Raw genomic sequence first — 18,656 nt, forward strand, 5'->3', positions numbered from 1 at the left:
CGAAAACATTTCAGTGCAATTCTCTAGAACTTTTCTATTACTCCTCCTACCTTAATTTCCCTCCTCATGTTATTGGAGTATTTTCAAAGAAGAGTTATAATTTGTTTTATTAAATAACCAAAATAAATACTTGGGTGTCTTTTTTTCACATTAATACTCCAAGTAATTCATTGCCTAAAAATTATACACATAGTGATTTCAGCTCAATAAAAGTAGTTCTTGACTTACAACAGTTTGTTTAGTGACTGTTCAAAGTTGTAACGGTACTGAAAAAGGGACTTATGACTATTTTTCACACTTGTGACTATTGCAACATCCCCATGGCCATATGATCAAAATTCAGATGCTCGGAAAGTGGTTCATATTTATAATAGTTGGAACTTATAATAGTTGCAGTGTCCCTGGGTCATGTGATAATAGTTGCAGTGTCCCAGGGTCATGTGATAATAGTTGCAGTGTCCCAGGATCATGTGATAATAGTTGCAGTGTCCCAAGATCATGTGATAATAGTTGCAGTGTCCCAGGGTCATGTGATAATAGTTGCAGTGTCCCAGGGTCATGTGATAATAGTTGCAGTGTCCTAGGGTCATGTGATAAACTTTGTGACCTTCTGACAAGCAAAGTCAATGGGAAAGCCAGATCTACTTAGAAATGGTTTACTAACTTAACAAATGCAATGATTCACTTAACAACAGTAGCAATAAAAGTTGTAAAATGAGGCAAAGCCCACTTAACAAATGTCCCACTTAGCAACATAAATTTTGGACTCAGTTATGGTCATACATTAAGGACTACCAGTATAGCAGAGAAAAAATATACCGGTATATTGTTAGATATTGTTAGATAATAGTTTTTGTAAACTCACAATAGAATAATGTCTTTCAGATGCTATACTGTATTAGCATTGGATACCAATGCTGCAATTTTATTCTTTATTTTAGTTTACTTGAGATTTTCCTATAAATTCAGTTTTGAGCATGTGAGTGCCTAGATTGAACTCTTCTTGTCACTCTGTATTCTGTCTTGTGAAGCCATTTCCGTCATTTAGTTTAGAAGAGAGCTTCTCTTTCATGAAAAAAATGCAATCATTTCCCCTGGCTGTTTCATTTGCAACTCCTCTGTAAGTCACATAAGCAATATATATGTTCTCTCGGGATGCCTAAATGCTACTAACATTTGACTCTTTCAGTATGGCTTAGGGAAATTTACTTGCCATTTCTTCACTGATTACAAGGCCATAGGGCAAATCATTGGTCAAGCATAATATGTTATTATTCCATTTTTGTTCCACTGATAAACCGATAGCTGTTAGTTTCCGTGAAACTGACTAGCCACATTCTGGTTATTGCATCTTAATAACGTTAAATTCTCCTTTCCCATTTTTAAGGTATAAGTTTGAAACACAGAGTCATCAATAAATCACACTTAAAATTATAAGTAATAGCTTACATTTGATTTGCACGTGAACCTTCTTTCTATCCTGGCATGAATGATCACCCTGTGTACCATTATTGGAACAAGCTAGTATTTTAAGCCTACAGTTTGAGTAGCTTTAATATTTTCCCTTGTTCATTAGTATCTTGAGATAAAGATGGTACAACTGAGAGTAATGTTTAACGTATATAAAATTAATGTTTCTGAGTGCATTTGAATATACAACTATTTCTTATTCTTAGAATTGATTTTTTTTCAGATTCCTCTGCCTTAGAAGACGTTTCTGATATTTCCCCATAAATAAAATTTTCTATAGATGATTCTCCCAATCTCAATAGCCCTATGATAGAAAAGTCTTTTCTTGATATTCCTTTTGGCCAGCGGAATAATCATGCTGATGGAGAACATATTTCTAATTTGCTATTAGTAGCAAAAAATAGGTAAATTTGTATAGGATTGCTGAAAGGATTGCTGATATGAAATGGGGGCCCTTATCTCATCCTTTCCTTTTTAACGATGGGCAATTCGGTGTGTGTGTGTGTGTCTGTCTGTCTGTCTGTCATCGATCAATCATCTATCTATCATCTATCTATCATCTATCTATCTATAAAATTTATGGCAATCCAGATTGTAATGTTCTCTAACTATAGATATGTCAATGTATAAAATATTGGATTATTGTTAGTTTTAATGTTTTTTACTGACACTTATATTCTTTATGATTGAACTTTCTTTCCTTGTATTTTAACAATTACTTTATTTTAGTTTGCTGTTATCATTAAACTACAAGTAATATCTCAAATGAAGGCAAATATACATGTCCCAGGATAATGTTGCATGATCCAATCGGGGTTGATCACCAGGACCACAGTTTTTGTCTTCCAAGTTTTAAGTGATGTAACAAATCTAGGGGCCTTAACATTTGCAGTCCCTCATTTCCTTCTCTCTATTCACGATACAAATGTTTATGCCGTGGTAACATTGCTTTCCAAGTTGCCTTACAGTAGCTATTCGTGAAGAATAAAGAAAATCCACAACTAGTGATAAGCCATTATGTGTGTTATCATGTAAGACAAGACTAGGAAACCTGCAGATTGTTGAAGGTTGACAGCAAAATGATCCCATTATGGTAGTGCAATTTCATCACATTTTGGGAGTTTGAGTGGGTTTGAAAATGGAAATAGAAGTAATTTGCCTTCCAGAAGCCGTCCACACAAATACGTTCAAACCAGAGCACACACACCCCAAAATCATAAACTCATGAAGGGATGGACTAAAATATTATCTTGTCATCAGATGGACTGCTGTAGTCCCACTGGAAATCTTACAAGATTTTGATATTATTGCAATTCAATTTCTGGTAGCAATAACAAGCTAAACACATCTTCATGGACAGTAAAGCTGTGACAGTGAAGCTGTGACAACAACTATGACAAAGATTGAAGAATCAGTGAATAGACTAATTCTTCAAAAACTTTCTGGATAAGGAGAGGATAGGGGATTGTCCACCTGTCCCCTGGGTGGCTATTCTCCATGAGGAGACAGTGGTCTTTTTAGTGCTAGGAGAAAAATTGATCATCAAGCTCATTACTGCAGCAGGGCTTTTTAAAGAACACTAATCTCCTTCTAGTCATTTTCAGGAATTGCCTATTTAACTATCTTAGGGCTATTAAAATCTTCAGTATAACAAGTTTTAAAAAGCCAACTGTTGAGTCTACCTTTATTTCTGAAGATAATGAAACTGTAAGTTTAAGAATTTGAAATAAATGGCAAAATGCTGAATGGATTTTTGAACCAAGAGAGCTGTAAATGAATCAAGGGACCAAACAAATTAGGGATATTGAAATTTTTAATATAAGGTTTTGGAACTAGCTAATTAAAATAAACAGCTTTTTGTTAGGAAAAAGAACCTTTTTGTTTGCTGTAAGTCATAACAGAGATTAGAGATCTTATGATTTAAATTGGACATTGGACATTTTCTGAGACTTGCTAAACATATTATGATTTAAATTGGACATTGGACATTTTCTGAGACTTGCTAAACATAAATTATTTAATTTTGTTGAGCTACTTTTCATTTTTGTTTTATTACAATAATTTCAATACTGACCAATGCAAAGATTTTCATTTAATTTTGGGGTAGCATAGTTGCTATCAAGAAGAGCATATTCCATGATTCTCAAAACACAACACTGGATGTTTTCAAAACTATCAAGTGTGGAACACTGTTCCACATAAAGGAAACAGTTCAGAACTGAATGTTTCAGGATCCTATGACTTCTTGCAGTATTTTTTGGCCTTTCAGAAGAAATTCTTTGGTGTTCTGGCTGTTGTGCTGTTCACTGAATGTGCCAAGACTAATGTCCATTCTGCAGCAACCCAACTTTCTTTCCTACAGTAATTCTGCTATTCTTAGAAAAAGCATTGTGTCAGTCTTACTAGGTGACATGGTGCACAAAACCTCTGTGAAATTGTGAAATTCCAACTTCTGAAGTATGTTAACTGATTATGTGCAACACCACACTCATACCCCCATCACTATTCTTTTCCCTCATTTATGTTGACCATCATAGCAATCTGGAATTAAAATGATTAAAATACAATTATTTATATGGTGTTTAATGTTTATCACCCTTACTCAGAAAAGGCATATTTTAAAATTACTTAGGTAAACAAACATAATAGAAGCTCAGGAGGTGTTTCTTTTCAAACATTGTGAAGCCACATTTTGATGAATGGAATTCATCAGTTATTTTCCTTTTAGTATTTAAACTGTTCTGAACAGATACATGATGTCAATATCATCCATCCTTTTTGTAACACTGAGTTTTATTGTTTTCAGAGACGCAATGGAGAAGATATTCCAGTGGCCCAAACAAAAAACATAAATCACAGACGTTTTGCTGCTACCTTTAAACTTCAGGAAGTAACAAAAACAGATCAGGATTTATATCGTTGTGTTACTCAATCTGAGAGAGGATCTGGCGTTTCCAACTTTGCTCAACTTATTGTTCGAGGTAAGGGTTTCTTAGCTGTCTCAGACATGATCCCTTTATATTTTACTATTAATTTATTTGATTGATATTCCATCAGAAGCTCAAAACAACTCCTCTCACTTTTCTCCACAACCAACCCTCCAAAAATAGGTTGGGTTGGGCTGAGACAGAGCAATGGACCCAAAGACTACCAACTACCTTTACTAGTGGACTAGTAAATCACACTATTATAAACCTCACAGTTATATAGATGATTCTTACATTGGGTTGTTGATTAAAATTAATGAAATTGCTAGATGTATCCTTTATTTTAAAAGTTGTATCTAAAATCCTGGGAGTATGAGTTCATAGCTGGAGGATATAGAGTGCTATGCTTACTATATTATTTCAAAAGCAATACCCAGTGAAAGTGTTTTCTTCTTGTTTGTTTCGTTAACCATCAAACAAGCCTCATTAGTCAAAAACATACCCTGGGGAGAAAGCTTCTCCAGTGTTAAAACTGTGCTGAAAATTAACTACAATGACAGGACCTATATCTTAATGGCACTTTAACGCCAATGTCGTATTCTATGGACACAAAAGATGGTAATTTTAAAGGAAATTTTTGGGCCAGTGATATGAATTGCCTTTAATAAAAGCTGGCATAATGTTGCCCATAGTCAAAAATGACCGGGGGTAAGAGTTTATTAGTGCATTCCTTTCTAAACCCAAAGTGACAGGGCATGCTTAAGGACTTTCTATTGCTATTTGGAACAAACAAAAATTTCAGTGCTGAATTTCTCATACTGACAAATCTTGATCTATCTGAGCCTTAACTGTAGGGGGGAAAAACATGATACGATGAAATGCAATTTATTTTGTCATATCTTGAGTATTGCTTCTATATCATTTTGACTAATGAGACTATCTTCAACTTGTAGAAGACAAACATTGACACTTCTAGGCTTTAATCAATGTGAGATGAATAAGACCGGCTGTTGATAAACTAGATTAAAATTGGCTCAGTTCTATTGCCAGGAATATATGGTCAGAACATGTAGTTTAACACTTAATATTGGTAAGCCAGCAGAAAGTTAGAAAATGAACAGGGTAAATGAAGTCCATCAGAAAATGGTGCAGTAAAAATCAAACCTTAGTTTCATGGATAACAGTACACATCAAATTATGTCATTTTTATTGTTTTAAGACAGTTGTCAAATGCTATAGGAAGTTGCACCTTCATAGTTGAACTGATTTATTGAATTTTTAGTCTGCTATACCTCCTGGAACACAAGGGAGCTTACAGGAGGATCTCCATTAATTTCATCCTTACAGTATAAAGGATAGACTACTGTTGAAGTAGGATAAGCTAAGAGAGAGAGAGAAAGTGACTGGTCCAAAGTCATTCAATGAAACGCATGGTTGATGGTGGCCTGGAACCTGGCCCTCCCCCTAGTAGTCCCAGCCATTAACTATTACTGCATGCTTGGTCTCTCTCTGATATGTTTCCTAAAAATGTGCCCTGTGAGTAAAACAGTGGTACAGATTATGGATTATATTCTTGAACATTGATGAACCGGTGCCAGATACCTTCTTTCCTTAGGAGAATTTTTTGTTATTAGTAAAACATATGATTGAAAGGGACTCCTAATATTTCTTTACTTATTTACAAATTTTTATTTTTTTCATATTTTCATATTATTTATTACATTTTAAGCACTATTTTTATAAAACTAATTTTTAAATAAAAACAGCATGTATTTACATTTTTAATTAAAAAAGGATCAATTTTGAAATAAATACAGGTTTTATTTAAAAATTAATCCTTTTAATTTTTTTATTTACAGCTTTTAGGAACAGATGCTAATGGTTTTGGAAAAGCATGGAAATGATGAGGAATAGGGGCTGTATTATTTCTATCAATTCTAATGTCTGTGAAGAAAACATCAAATATTATGCCATATGAGTAATTCAAATTATTTATATTTGCTGAGTTTGTAAAAGGGAAAAATATAAAATTGAATTTGTGTTTTATTTATTTACTCCTTTACTTAAGGAGACATTTCCCTTTAAGTGTTCCTGTTCATTATCTGTCACTGTCATTGTTTAGTCAAGTAGCAGAAGATAGACTCTAGGAATAATTACATATATCTAATTCAGATCTATGAGTCTGGGTCTACTTCCTCTATTTTGATATTCACAATGTATCATAGTAAACATATTTCTAAATGAATCAAAAGATGGATGGTCTCCTTCCAAATGCTCTGTGATAGTAGCATATAGACTAGTAATTATTCACAGGAATTGCAGTAACATCTGGGAAGGATATTAATAATAAAACTATTTCTACTCAGTTCGATCTTATTTTTTTGGTCATGAAAATAATTCCCAAATGGAGAGATTACTTTAATATTTCTCCCAAATCAAGAATTCATTATCTCAGGCTCAGTTTCTTGTCTTTTCTAGAGTTAAAAAGAGTTTGGATGCTGGTTTGTGCAGTGCATTGTGCACATTTAGTCAACTGCAGAAAGAATTTTGTCATCCACAGTGACCTGATGGTAGACATATTTTTGAGTTCATCATCCCAGATATTATATTAAAATCTAAAATAGATACGTCCTTATTGAAGGTTTTCATGAAAAGGTTCTTTTTTTAGATAGACTGGCATGCTGGCTGTGTTAATACTCTGCTCAGGCTGTATGTATTGGGCAGGAAAATATGCTATGTTTATTAGATGTTTTAAAATCAGAAATCCTGGATTCATCTCAAAATAGGATGCAGCCCTTAATTAGCCCTTCAAAGACTTTTCTTTTGTTAATATTGTATAAAAAGAAATCCTTGGGCAGAAATATAGAATCAGAATATTCTGTTCTAATGAGTTCAGAAGGGAGATTTTCATAATATTTGATTCTTGTCTGCCATTCACTGATGAGTACAAGAGAAAAATCTACCAACTCTGACATCTCTCAAGGGTTGTGCTGGATTGCTGAAAAGAGATTGGATAACTAGATTGGTTGCCCAGTGCTTGGTAACAGCAGAAAGCAGAAACCATTTGGAATTCAGCCTAGATATGAGAAAATGCAAGATGTCAGTGAAGCCATGTATTAAAGAGAATTGGAATTGGAAACAGAATTCCAATCTGCCACTGGGGCATTTTGATCATTTTGATTTATTAAATTTTTATAGCTGTATTCAGATGAAACTTAATTACTATACTTAATCTTGAATGGTTTATTGTCAGTGGAGATTTTGAAACAGGCTTTATTTGAATGATGAACTAGGGGTTAATAATAAGTTCCACTTTTGGTGCACAGGGTGAATACATATTAAATATATTAATTTAAATGTCTAAAGGTATTCTATTTAATTTGAAGTATTCTAAAAAAAACCACTGTGTGTCTATACACACAGAATATTTGCAATTTTCCATATGTGGGTATATCTGGGACTAATGCAAAACAAACACCAGTAACATTTATATTTAAAGAAAAGAAGCAAATAAATAAATAGATTTGAGTTCTCTGAAGCAATTGCATTTTTATCATCTCTCTTTATGAATTCCCAAAGATGGGATTTCCACGTTCTGAGTGTAGCTCTAAAAAATCAATTACTATTAGAGTGGCACTCTAGGTTAGAGGCATGATTGGGTTCACACTTGGTTTTGCAGCAGGGAGATGATACTTTGCTGCAAATCAGGCATGATGCAAAAGATGGATGAGATGGAGTTCAAGGAGCAGTAATGTGAAGGTCCAGCACTATCATTCCAAGCTGTCTCAGAAACATGATGGATGACTTGGTGGCGAGAAGGAAGACTTGATGATAAAAGATTCATCTCCAGATTCAGAGCCGTGCAGTAACACCTGGCTGGTGTTCCAGCAGCAGTCAATCTTGATTGCTGGATCTAAATTACTATACTTAAGAAAACAAACCAGGATGTTCAATTAGGAGACCATTATTTCTGCATCTCAAATATTTCTGCTCATTGTAAATGTAATTATCTCATTTATGCACAACACTTGTTGATGTGATCTTATAAACCTATGTTAATATGGTAAGTAATTTGCTACCTATCCAAATTGGTTGTGTGTGCTTCCTAGTCATTCTCATGAAACATGATAAATGATCTTACCCAGCATGTATAAATGAAAATGAAATGGATAATTGGGTATTATATCTAAAATGTGGCTCATATCACTTTTTGCAGATATAATTATTTTTTCCCTCCTAGGATGAAATAAGGTGATTTGTGATATATCGGTAACCTTCAGTCCTCTGGGCACTTGTTCTGTTTGAGAACAATTTTGAAAGAGGTGTCACAAGGCTCAACCAGAACACATCTTTCAAGGATTTTGAAAGAATTTGGTTCTTTAATCATTCACAGGAAATGGCTAATCATGACCCTGTTAATGTTACCTATAAAATAGCACATTGATGGGCTATTTGAGGTTCTTTCTAGATTCAGTTTCAGCTGCTCAGTTATTTATTATACCAGAGGTCTGGCACAGATATCTTGTTAGCTGGTATTAAGGGTAAAATATTGGCACTGGTCAGTGCAATATAATCCTGATTTCAGAGACTGGGTTTGGAATAGTGTCCAGTTAGGATGAACACAAATTACAATGTCCAATTACAGTATTGTATTCAGATGTAGCTTTATGGATCATTCAACTCATGATGAGTATACTATTGTATACTGTATAAAATAAAAATAAAGGCTGATGTATTATGTTCCATTCTCTCTCTCCCTCCCTCCCTCCCTCCCTCCCTCCCTCTCTCTCTCTCTCTCTCTCTCTCTCTCTCCTTCACACACACATACTCGCACACACTTACTTGAGAGAGAGAGGAGAGAGAGAGCTGAATCTGTATAAAGAAAAAGAAATGTGGGTGGGGAGAAAGAATATATTAGCTCAAGTTGCAGAAAAAGGATTTGTTTATTTTAATTGGTATTTCTATTGTCTGATGTGTGTGTGTGTGTAGGGAATAGAATCTATAATTATTCAACTCCTTTGAATTATGAGAGGTTTTAGAATGTAAATTGCTTAGCATTGGAAAAAAAATCTATTTATGCTGACAATAGAAACAAAGTCTAACAGCAAAATAAACCATTTACATCTATTTGTAATTAAAAGTAATCTACATTTCTGGATGTAAAGCAGTTCTGCAATTGTAATGAATTCCTTCCAAGTAAAATTCCTTGTGTTAGTTTAAGAAGATAGTTGAGCAAAATTCTGCTTGTGCTTTATAGGCATATTGTAATATTACTGAATACTTTCCTAATTGGAATGTAATTATTTTGGGCAGGTGCTTCTGCAAACAACCTTCATTTGGGCCATGAAAAGGGAATAAGCAGAGACAGAGCTACAGCATTGCCCTCTCTCTTTTTTATGGTAGTAGTCTTTCCCGCTGCTTTTTGTTCCTATGCCTGTTGATGTGAAGAGGTGCTTTACCCAGTTTATTTGTATATAGCTATTCCTTTGCTGGGTGGAAGTGGCTTCAGTAGACAGAATGTGTAAATGATATCCTACCCACCATGATACATGGTGGATAATTCTTTGTTGGTTTTGGAAAACAGTCATTTTCCTCAACATAGTACCATCAAGGTATTTTGAGGTATGACTCTCTTTCTCCAGCCAAAGCTTCCATGTTTATAGGGAAAATTGGATGGAACTTTAGAAATGATTTATGCTTCTATGCATGTTTTTTCTTCAATAATGTTATTAATAATTATATTAAACATATAAAATTATCAATGAAAAGTAAGAAAAGAATACTCCTACACCCACACAGTGTACACAAAATAAAGAAAAATTCCCTCCATCACAGGTAATAAGAAAAACTATCTGCCTCCTTCATCCCCAGCAGGCATATTCAACAGTAACAATTTACTGCTATCTCTTAAATTACAACCAGATAAATCTTCCACTTCATACCTCACCTCATTTTCTATAAACTCATCTCTATATCTTCAGCTCTCCTTATTGATCCTCAAAGATCCATGAAAATTTAACAAAAATGATGAACAACCTAATCCCTCTTTCCATTTAGTGTAAATCCCCTCATTTCTCTCTTAACAATTAAACATTACATAAAAATAATAAAAATGAAAACTGTTAAATACTACTAATAACTCCTTATTCATATAGTCAAATTACAAACTAATCTATTCCACCATTGAAACAAGAAACTGTCCAATCTAGATAACCATTAATCTAGATAACCATTAAACATCACCAAAGTTAGCAACTCATTATTTAAAGACAGGTAAACAATCAGAAAGGTCGGCATTTCAGCGGCTCAAATTCCTAGTGTAATGGAGTGAGCGCCCATTACTTGTCCCAGCTTCTGCCAGTTTCTAGCAGTTTGAAAGCATGTAAAAAAGTGCAAGTAGAAAAATAGGACCACTTGGGAGGGAAGGTAACAGCATTCCATGTGCCTGTGATGTATAGTCATGACAGCCACATGATCATGAAGATCTCTTCGGACAGCTCTGGCTCTTTGACTTTGAAACGGAGATGAGCACTGCCCTCTAGAGTTGGGAATGACTAGCACATATGTACAAGGGGAACTTTTACCTTTACCTTAAACAAACACATTCCCTGGGTTTCCCCCACTTCCTCCCAATTGTCCTTTGATCCCATAGATCAACTCCTCTTTCCTCTTCTCTTGAAGTTTTTACCATTTTTAGTCAAGTCCATTTATACTTTCTATGAAGGAAGCCTAATAAATCTCTTACATTTCAATGTAAATGATAGCCTACTTTTGGGGTACATTATTTATATGTCTTTTTTTGGTTTTTATATGATCAACCAAATCCACTTGCAGATCCAGATCTTCCATCTCTTTCTTATAAGGTGGACTTTCAAAACCATTTTGATTATCTTCAAAGGAGTTTGGTCATCTTCAACACATTTTTTTACTTCCAGACTGGAAACTCAAGCACTTTACATTACAGAGCAAAAGTTTCCTTTAAAGTAGCCATCATGTGCTTTAGTAATCAATCTTCAAAGTCTTATTTTACATTGAAATGAAAACAATATAGATTTTTCCCATATGAGAAGATCAATTCTTAGGTCTAAAGTTACTCCTTTGCAATATATTGCAAAAGTTACAAAGTATAAAAATGAATTAATAAGCATCCTACAAAACTGAAACATGTAGTATCTTTTCTTTTAAATGGACTAAAGTGAGACTCACCTTGTAGACTTGTAATTATGAAGGCCTTTCAATCTTAAAGTATCAAGTACCTAGTATCAACAAACTAAGTTAACCTACCCCAACATTTCTGTCTAAACTATATTGATGGTCTTGATCACTAGTTTGTTTTATGATACATTCATATCCCTCCTTGCTTTCATCTCGTCAAATATAATTTCATAAATTAATGTGGAATTTTTAATTATACCATCAGTCCTTGAATAACAAAGAGATTCAAGCTGAAGTTGAGTCTCTTATCTCATTGTTCAAACCTACCTTTAAATTGCTATGTAGCCATCTGAAAAATAACCCAATATAACCCAATATTGGTTTAATTAATTATTTAACTAATTTTGAGCCCTCTGTTTTTTTAGCCTCTAATCTTGATGCAAAATGTTTACTGATTACTTGCAGCATAGAAGTAAACTCTGTAACACTGAAATGCCAATTAGGGAATATTTCATCACTCTAGTTGTAGAATAAGGAACGAGATTCATTAAGCTAAAAGTTAATTAGTTAACCAAGAATTTATCTGGTACGTTGGGAATCCATGTCATTTAATATAGTTTGGGAAGCTGCACCATTCCTCTGGCTCTGACAGTACACTGTCTTATGAAGAATATTAATAATGCTGCAAAACAATTGCTATTTAATTTGATAACCAGTTAAAAATAATGTATAATTTATGGGTACATGAAGGGATTTTATCATGCATCCCTTTAAACATCTTCAGGAGGCTGAAAATAAATGTATATACAACTATGTATATGCTTTGCTTTCAGCCTAGGGAAAAAAACTGTATGCAGAACTATATTATCTTTGCTAATTCATAGCTTTTTTCCATAAGATTCAATATTATCATTTTTAAAATCAATATTACCATTTTTAAAAGTCCAACTCCCAAACTTTATATACTCTTCTAAAAGCTTGCAAAATGGAGCAAATTAAAATGGGCATGGGAAATAAAGAGTATGTACTCTCAGGAATATGAACCATTAAATAATCATATAAAAATCTTGTTTTTTTAAACATGAGTTTATATTATGATAATAACTATATCAAGCTTTCAGTCCGCTGTTTCAGTTTTAATAGGAAATTCTGATTGATAAATTTGATGAATAGCAGTTTATTACTATACTTCCTCACACGTCTAATCAATTATTACACACACACCCAGGTTGTTTCTCTTCCTTTGTTGTTATTTTTGAATTGATGAAATTGATAGGCAGTGAAAAGTGGTGTGTGTTCTGTGAAAAAACCCATAGAAGGCAATCCCTTTTGATTATTTGAAAGCCAGAAATGCTGCGGAAAAAGGATGATGCAAAGGGAAGACAGTGTCTCTGCCTCACTCTGTTCTTCCTTCCCTCAACACACAAATCCCAAAATCCTTCACTACCTTGGATAAAAGCAGACTTAAGAGCCCTCTTCCATTCATATGAATCTTTCTGAAACCTTTTAATTTGAAAAACAGCAATTTCTTTTATCAAATGAAATAAGAATAAAAAAAAATAAGGCACCATAATGTTCACATTCAGTTCAATTTCTTCAATATTCTTTCAGGGGAATAAACATTATTTCCTTCCTTCCTTCCTTCCCTCCCTCCCTCCTTCCTATGTACAAGAACTTAGGGCTCCCTCTTCTATTCTAAGAGGCAAATCAGAGACAATGATTGGCCCAGAGGCATTAAATGAGCTGAAGGAGGACTATAACCTGGACTAGAACTTGGGTCTCTTGACTCCAACATCTTAACCTCAACACACATACTGGCTCTTATCAATCAGTAATGATCAGCACCAATTAATTTAATCATGGAACCCACAGTAATGTTTATTGCCTAGGCCAAATTCATTCCTCAACTGGCTCCATTGACCATGCTCCTTACTAACTTTTTTGACCAAAACATTAGATTTTTTTAATAATATGGATTTAATTGTTCTCATAATACTAATAAACCAGAGCACCAAGCCTAAAGCAAAATGTAAGCATCCTTATTTTCATTGCAAGAAAGTCTTCATCTACTTGCAGAAAATTTCTTACGAAATGACACGTTTTTTTTCCATCAAAGGCAAAGACTTCTGATTTTTCCTAACCCAAATAAGATTTAGAAGACTCCAGTGTAATAAATTATGCCAAATATATTAACACCCCATTCTGAAGCCTTTAGTTATTTTGAAGTATTTGATAGAAATGAAATTACATTTCTTGAAAAATTGTTATTGGAAAGGGGATTTACGTATTAAGTTCATTTGCATAATTAATTGCATATATCCCTGAGCAGTAAATAGCATTAATGGATAGAATGTTTCTCTTAACAAATCCACCTAACAAACATAGAATCTTATTTCTGTTTTGCTTGATCTCATTATAGAAGGGTTAACACAGAATATTCTGAACAGCTAAAATATTTATTCTAATATAAAAACAAAGCATCATGTAATTAATCTGTTTGCAGATGACATACTCATATTTCTTCAGAGTGGAGATCTAATTTAGCTGCAGGTTTAGCAGGTTTAACTCTTTTATGATCTCTTCCTAGACATCCTGTTGATTTATGCTTCTTATCTTTTATCAGATAAGCAGTCTATTATTCTTCATAAAATACTAGATGTTATAGGGTGATTAATAAACCCTGGCAAAAAATTAGTGCTAATTTGCTTGTCATCTGTAGCTATAATACTATTCCTAGATAGCACTAAAATTCATCACAACCCTTACCTGAGCAATATTTTTGAACCAAGATATTTGGATACAGAATGTATCCAAAACCTGGGAGCTTGACATCCAATGGAGTGAAATTTGAGAAAGTTGGGAAACTTTGCTTCAATGCTATTGGCTGTTGCGGTGCTGCTGGGCTATTGCTGTGGTCACATGATCTTCATTTTCAGTACCTTGTGACAGTGTCCAGCCAGTCTCACAATCCTTTGTGTCCTTGCCAACCTAGCAGCGGTCACTTATCTGTTTGCTGGAAAGAGAAGGGAAGGAGAGAGGAAGGAGAAAATAGGGAGGATGGGAAGGGTGAATGGGAAGGAAGAAACAGGAAGAGAGCTTGCTTTCTTCTGTTTCTTCATCTTTGGCAATCTCTCAACAAATTAATCCTTAATAACTTATTTATGTTTATTCCGTACTTCCTTTGGTTCTCTATGTGAGGGTTGTAAATTCAGCCCTGTGATTGATGAGGGGTGAATCGTGGTTTTCCTTGAAGTATACCTTATGACTAAGTGAAATAAGCCCGAGGTAGATTCTAAGAAAACACATTTTTATTGTAAAATAAATAATAAATAAAATAAATAACAAACAAACTTACTGGCTAATAACTACATTCTGGTAAAGTTCCTAGCCTACCTCCTCGTGGCAGGCAAAACAGAATGAGAAAGAGAAAGGCAAAAAGAGACGTGTGTAGTAGGCTTACAGAGAAGAATCAGCCTACCGTATGTCTTAGAATATACCCACAGCTGCCAAAACAAAAAACATCATGACACTCTATTAATGTGGTTCAGGACTTTAAAGTGATTTCTGAAACTGTCCTTGAAAATGATGGGTATGTATTCAAGATTGTATCATAGAAATTGGTTGGCTTTCTTCTTCTTTAGCTTAACTTGGAACTTCACACAAATATTTCATGATCTGTTCCACAGTCAGTATGTAGTCATGTCTTTGATGCTATAATCAAGTTACTTCCCATTATTTTAGTAATAATGTAGTCAATTTGATTTCTATGTGTTCCATCTGATGCCATCCATGTATAGAGGTGTTGTTTTGTTGTTTGAAGATAGGGTTATCTAGTGTAGCGCCAAAAGAAGCACATTTCCCAGGTCTTATGGGATGACATTACTTAACTAATAGGACCTAGAACATGCCAACCCTGTCTGATAAAGTAGGGAGCAGGATTTTCTGATCAAGGAATAAGCACAATTGGTACCAAAGCTGAATTTGGGCAAAGATCCTTCAAATCATGTGCCGATAGTAAACAAGTAAAATAACTTGTTTGCAACAGTAGTAGAAAATTGTCATTGAAATTATATGGGATGTTTGAGATAATATGCTAGGTATTAACAATCTAAAGACATACATGCCTGAAACAGTATATAGTGTAAATGGTGGCCAGGCAGCTATGAAACTTTGAGGAATTTAATCTGCAGGAAAAAGAAAGCATCTAATTTGATGCTTTACTCTGACATGGTGGATTTCACAAGGCAGCATTTGAACTCCTTTTTTAATATTGTAGAAAACAACTATTTAATGTTCCATGATATTTTCACATAAAATAAAGCAGCTATCTAATGTTCCATGGCATTCTCTTGTTTCCAGGACAGAGAACAGACTTGGGAAATTGTTTGCGATAGTTGTAGGCATTTTGCTTGGTTAATTCTTCAGCTTTGGAACTTGCTTTGTTGTAGTCCATCCGAATGAGAAAGCCCTATTTACCTTAACTTTAGCTTTAGGCATAATTGAATTGGAAAATGCTTGTAATGAAAAATGAAGCCTCTTATTGGGTTCATTCTATTTAGCAATGTATGTATTTTCTTAATTTTTCTATTAAGAAATTTCACTTTTTAAAAATATCGCTACTCATTTGCAGAAAATCAGAGATTGTATTTTATTTTTGTTTGACTTTTAAGTTTATCTATAAACACTTATACAGATATATGCCAATATATTATTGACTAAGAACAATAAGAGTCACTTGCTGAGAAGAATGGCTTTAGAAATCAAATACATAAATAAATAAACTTTATAAAGTATGTTTAAATATTCATCCATTTACTTAGAATGATAGTTATTGTGCAATCTTTACGATTCTGAACTCTGTCTTGATTTTTACTTACTATCTTACCGTTTTATTATCTTTCTCACTCAGTTGGCTTTTGTTCTATTTTACAGAACCTCCTAGACCAATAGCTCCCCCACAGTTGCTTGGTGTTGGACCAACCTATCTGCTCATTCAGCTGAATGCAAATTCCATTATTGGGGATGGACCAATCATCCTAAAAGAGGTGGAATACCATATGACAACAGGGACCTGGACAGAAACGCATGCTGTCAATGCACCAACATATAAGCTGTGGCATTTGGACCCAGACACAGAGTATGAGATTCGTGTTCTTCTAACCAGGCCTGGAGAAGGTGGCACAGGTCAGCCAGGTCCTCCACTGATTACCCGAACCAAATGTGCAGGTAATACATTTCTTCCTGTCACTCTTCTATGTTTTCCAATGATGAAACAATCCTAAAATATTATAATATAGCAATTCTTAAAGTAGTAACCAACAAATGAAATGGGTACTGAATGTGTACTGGCTCCTTTCTTTTAATAGTAAAAAGCAGGGATCTAAAGCTGTAGAGATTTAATTCTAAAGAATATATAGAATAGCTTCTACAAATGAGATTTAATTCTAAGGAATTTGTAGAATAGCTTCAGCCGGCAATAATCCTCAACTTTTCATATAAAATGAAGATACGGTTTATGGTGTGTGTGTATGTGTGTGAGAGAGAGGGGGGGGATATCTTATGTGTCTATCAGATAAGTAAGTTGATCTACATTATACTTGATATTTACAATGTACTTTAAATACAGTTTTAAAACATTGTTGAACTTGAACATTTGAATACAACGAACAAGTGAAAAACAGCACTGTAAATACATTTCTATTTCTGTTATAAAATTGTAAATATTTATAATGGATTGAGTCTTTTGTTCCACAAAACAGCCTTTATTTTCTGGTAGAAAAGTAGTTTCTTAATATGGAATGACACATTTCTCTCAAACTCCAATTAGCTGATATGTGATTACTACTTTGAATCAGATGAGGAGTGAGCCAGGGAGTGTGCAACTGTCCAGCATGTTTCGAGTTGAAAGGAACTGGTGGAGGATGTGCCATTTTTCTATTAACCGTCTCCCTACGAGTTGCCCATAAGCAATGGCTGTGCTAGTGGGAAGATGAGAAGGAGCGTCATCTATCATAACAGTTCCTTCCTGGTTCTCCATTGACTTTTGGGAAGCTCTCAGGAAACACTGAAAGTGAAGATCATCTGCAATCACCTGATAGCAGGAGCTGTTTTATGTCATTGAAGCAGCAACCAATTTATCAAGTAATGGGCCCTAGCATTCTCTATGTTTGTCCATTTGAGGTACCTTTGTTGACAAAGTTTGCCCTAAGCTCGGTTTATGCCCAATTGAAATTTATAATGTATCAAATCCAAATGAGAGTTTTAGTAGTATATAGATTTTGAAATATGACTGAAGAGGGTCAATTCTTTGACACCTTTGAAACACAACTTATTTTCATTGGGCTGGCATTGCTGACATAAGCTTTGTTTTGTTTTTGTTTTTACTTTTAACATTGAGCAGTAGAGTAGATTTTGTGTTATCTTCTTTCACCTTTAGAAAAAGAGTCTTTAATTCTTCTTCACTTGCAGCCATCAAAGGGATACTCTCAGCATATCTGAGGTTGTTATTCTTCTTCCCAGCAATTATAATTCCAATTTCTATTTCTTCTAATCCAGCATTTTTCTTAATGTGTTTTGTACATAAGTTAAAGAAATATAGCGATAGCATACAACCTTGGTACACTCCTTTCCCAAATACAGATATAAAACATTATATGACATTCAATTAGGAAAGGAAGATCCAGGATACTTCAGAGTAACAGGAATATCTACCCCTCCACCCCCAGACATAGAGATTATAGAAAGGTAAGGTTTCACGGGTCCAAGAGAAAGTTTATATCAACAGTAATGCAACTGAAGATTCAAAAAAAAAAGTTACATGACTCATTTATTAAATTGAATGTCTTCCTGTTTTATTCTGCATAAAACACAGCCCTTTGAGGCTGCTGCCCTAACATTTATGATGAAAGTACATACACAGTTGTCTCTGTGTTTAATGGTGTTCTGCCCGAGGCATAATTTAGATGTGAACAAGATACAAGCTATAATACTTTTTGGATTTTCAGCCTGAGGACATTCTCTTCTTTATCTCCTTCCAAGGATAGCCTGTTCTTTTTCAATCCATAGAAGTCAAGCAGTAGCTCATTAAGGAACACTGCTAGCTGC

General features: G+C 34.3%; 1 protein-coding gene across 7 annotated transcripts in view; it reads left to right on the forward strand.

Annotated features, from left to right (window-relative positions):
* PTPRK (protein tyrosine phosphatase receptor type K) overlaps positions 1–18,656 on the forward strand; it is a 432,976-nt gene that overhangs the window by 214,423 nt on the left and 199,897 nt on the right. For all 7 annotated transcript variants that reach the window (XM_087718519.1, XM_087718514.1, XM_087718515.1 and 4 more), the window contains exons 6-7: positions 4,277–4,451; positions 16,485–16,778. In XM_087718519.1, the coding sequence (XP_087574645.1) occupies positions 4,277–4,451; positions 16,485–16,778 (469 nt within the window). The remainder of the gene's footprint in view (positions 1–4,276; positions 4,452–16,484; positions 16,779–18,656) is intronic.

The sequence above is a fragment of the Thamnophis sirtalis genome, unplaced genomic scaffold, assembly GCF_051295495.1.
Source record: "Thamnophis sirtalis isolate CommonGarterSnake01/CBP01778 unplaced genomic scaffold, rThaSir2_p1.2 scaffold_6, whole genome shotgun sequence".
Lineage (NCBI taxonomy): Eukaryota > Metazoa > Chordata > Lepidosauria > Squamata > Natricidae > Thamnophis > Thamnophis sirtalis.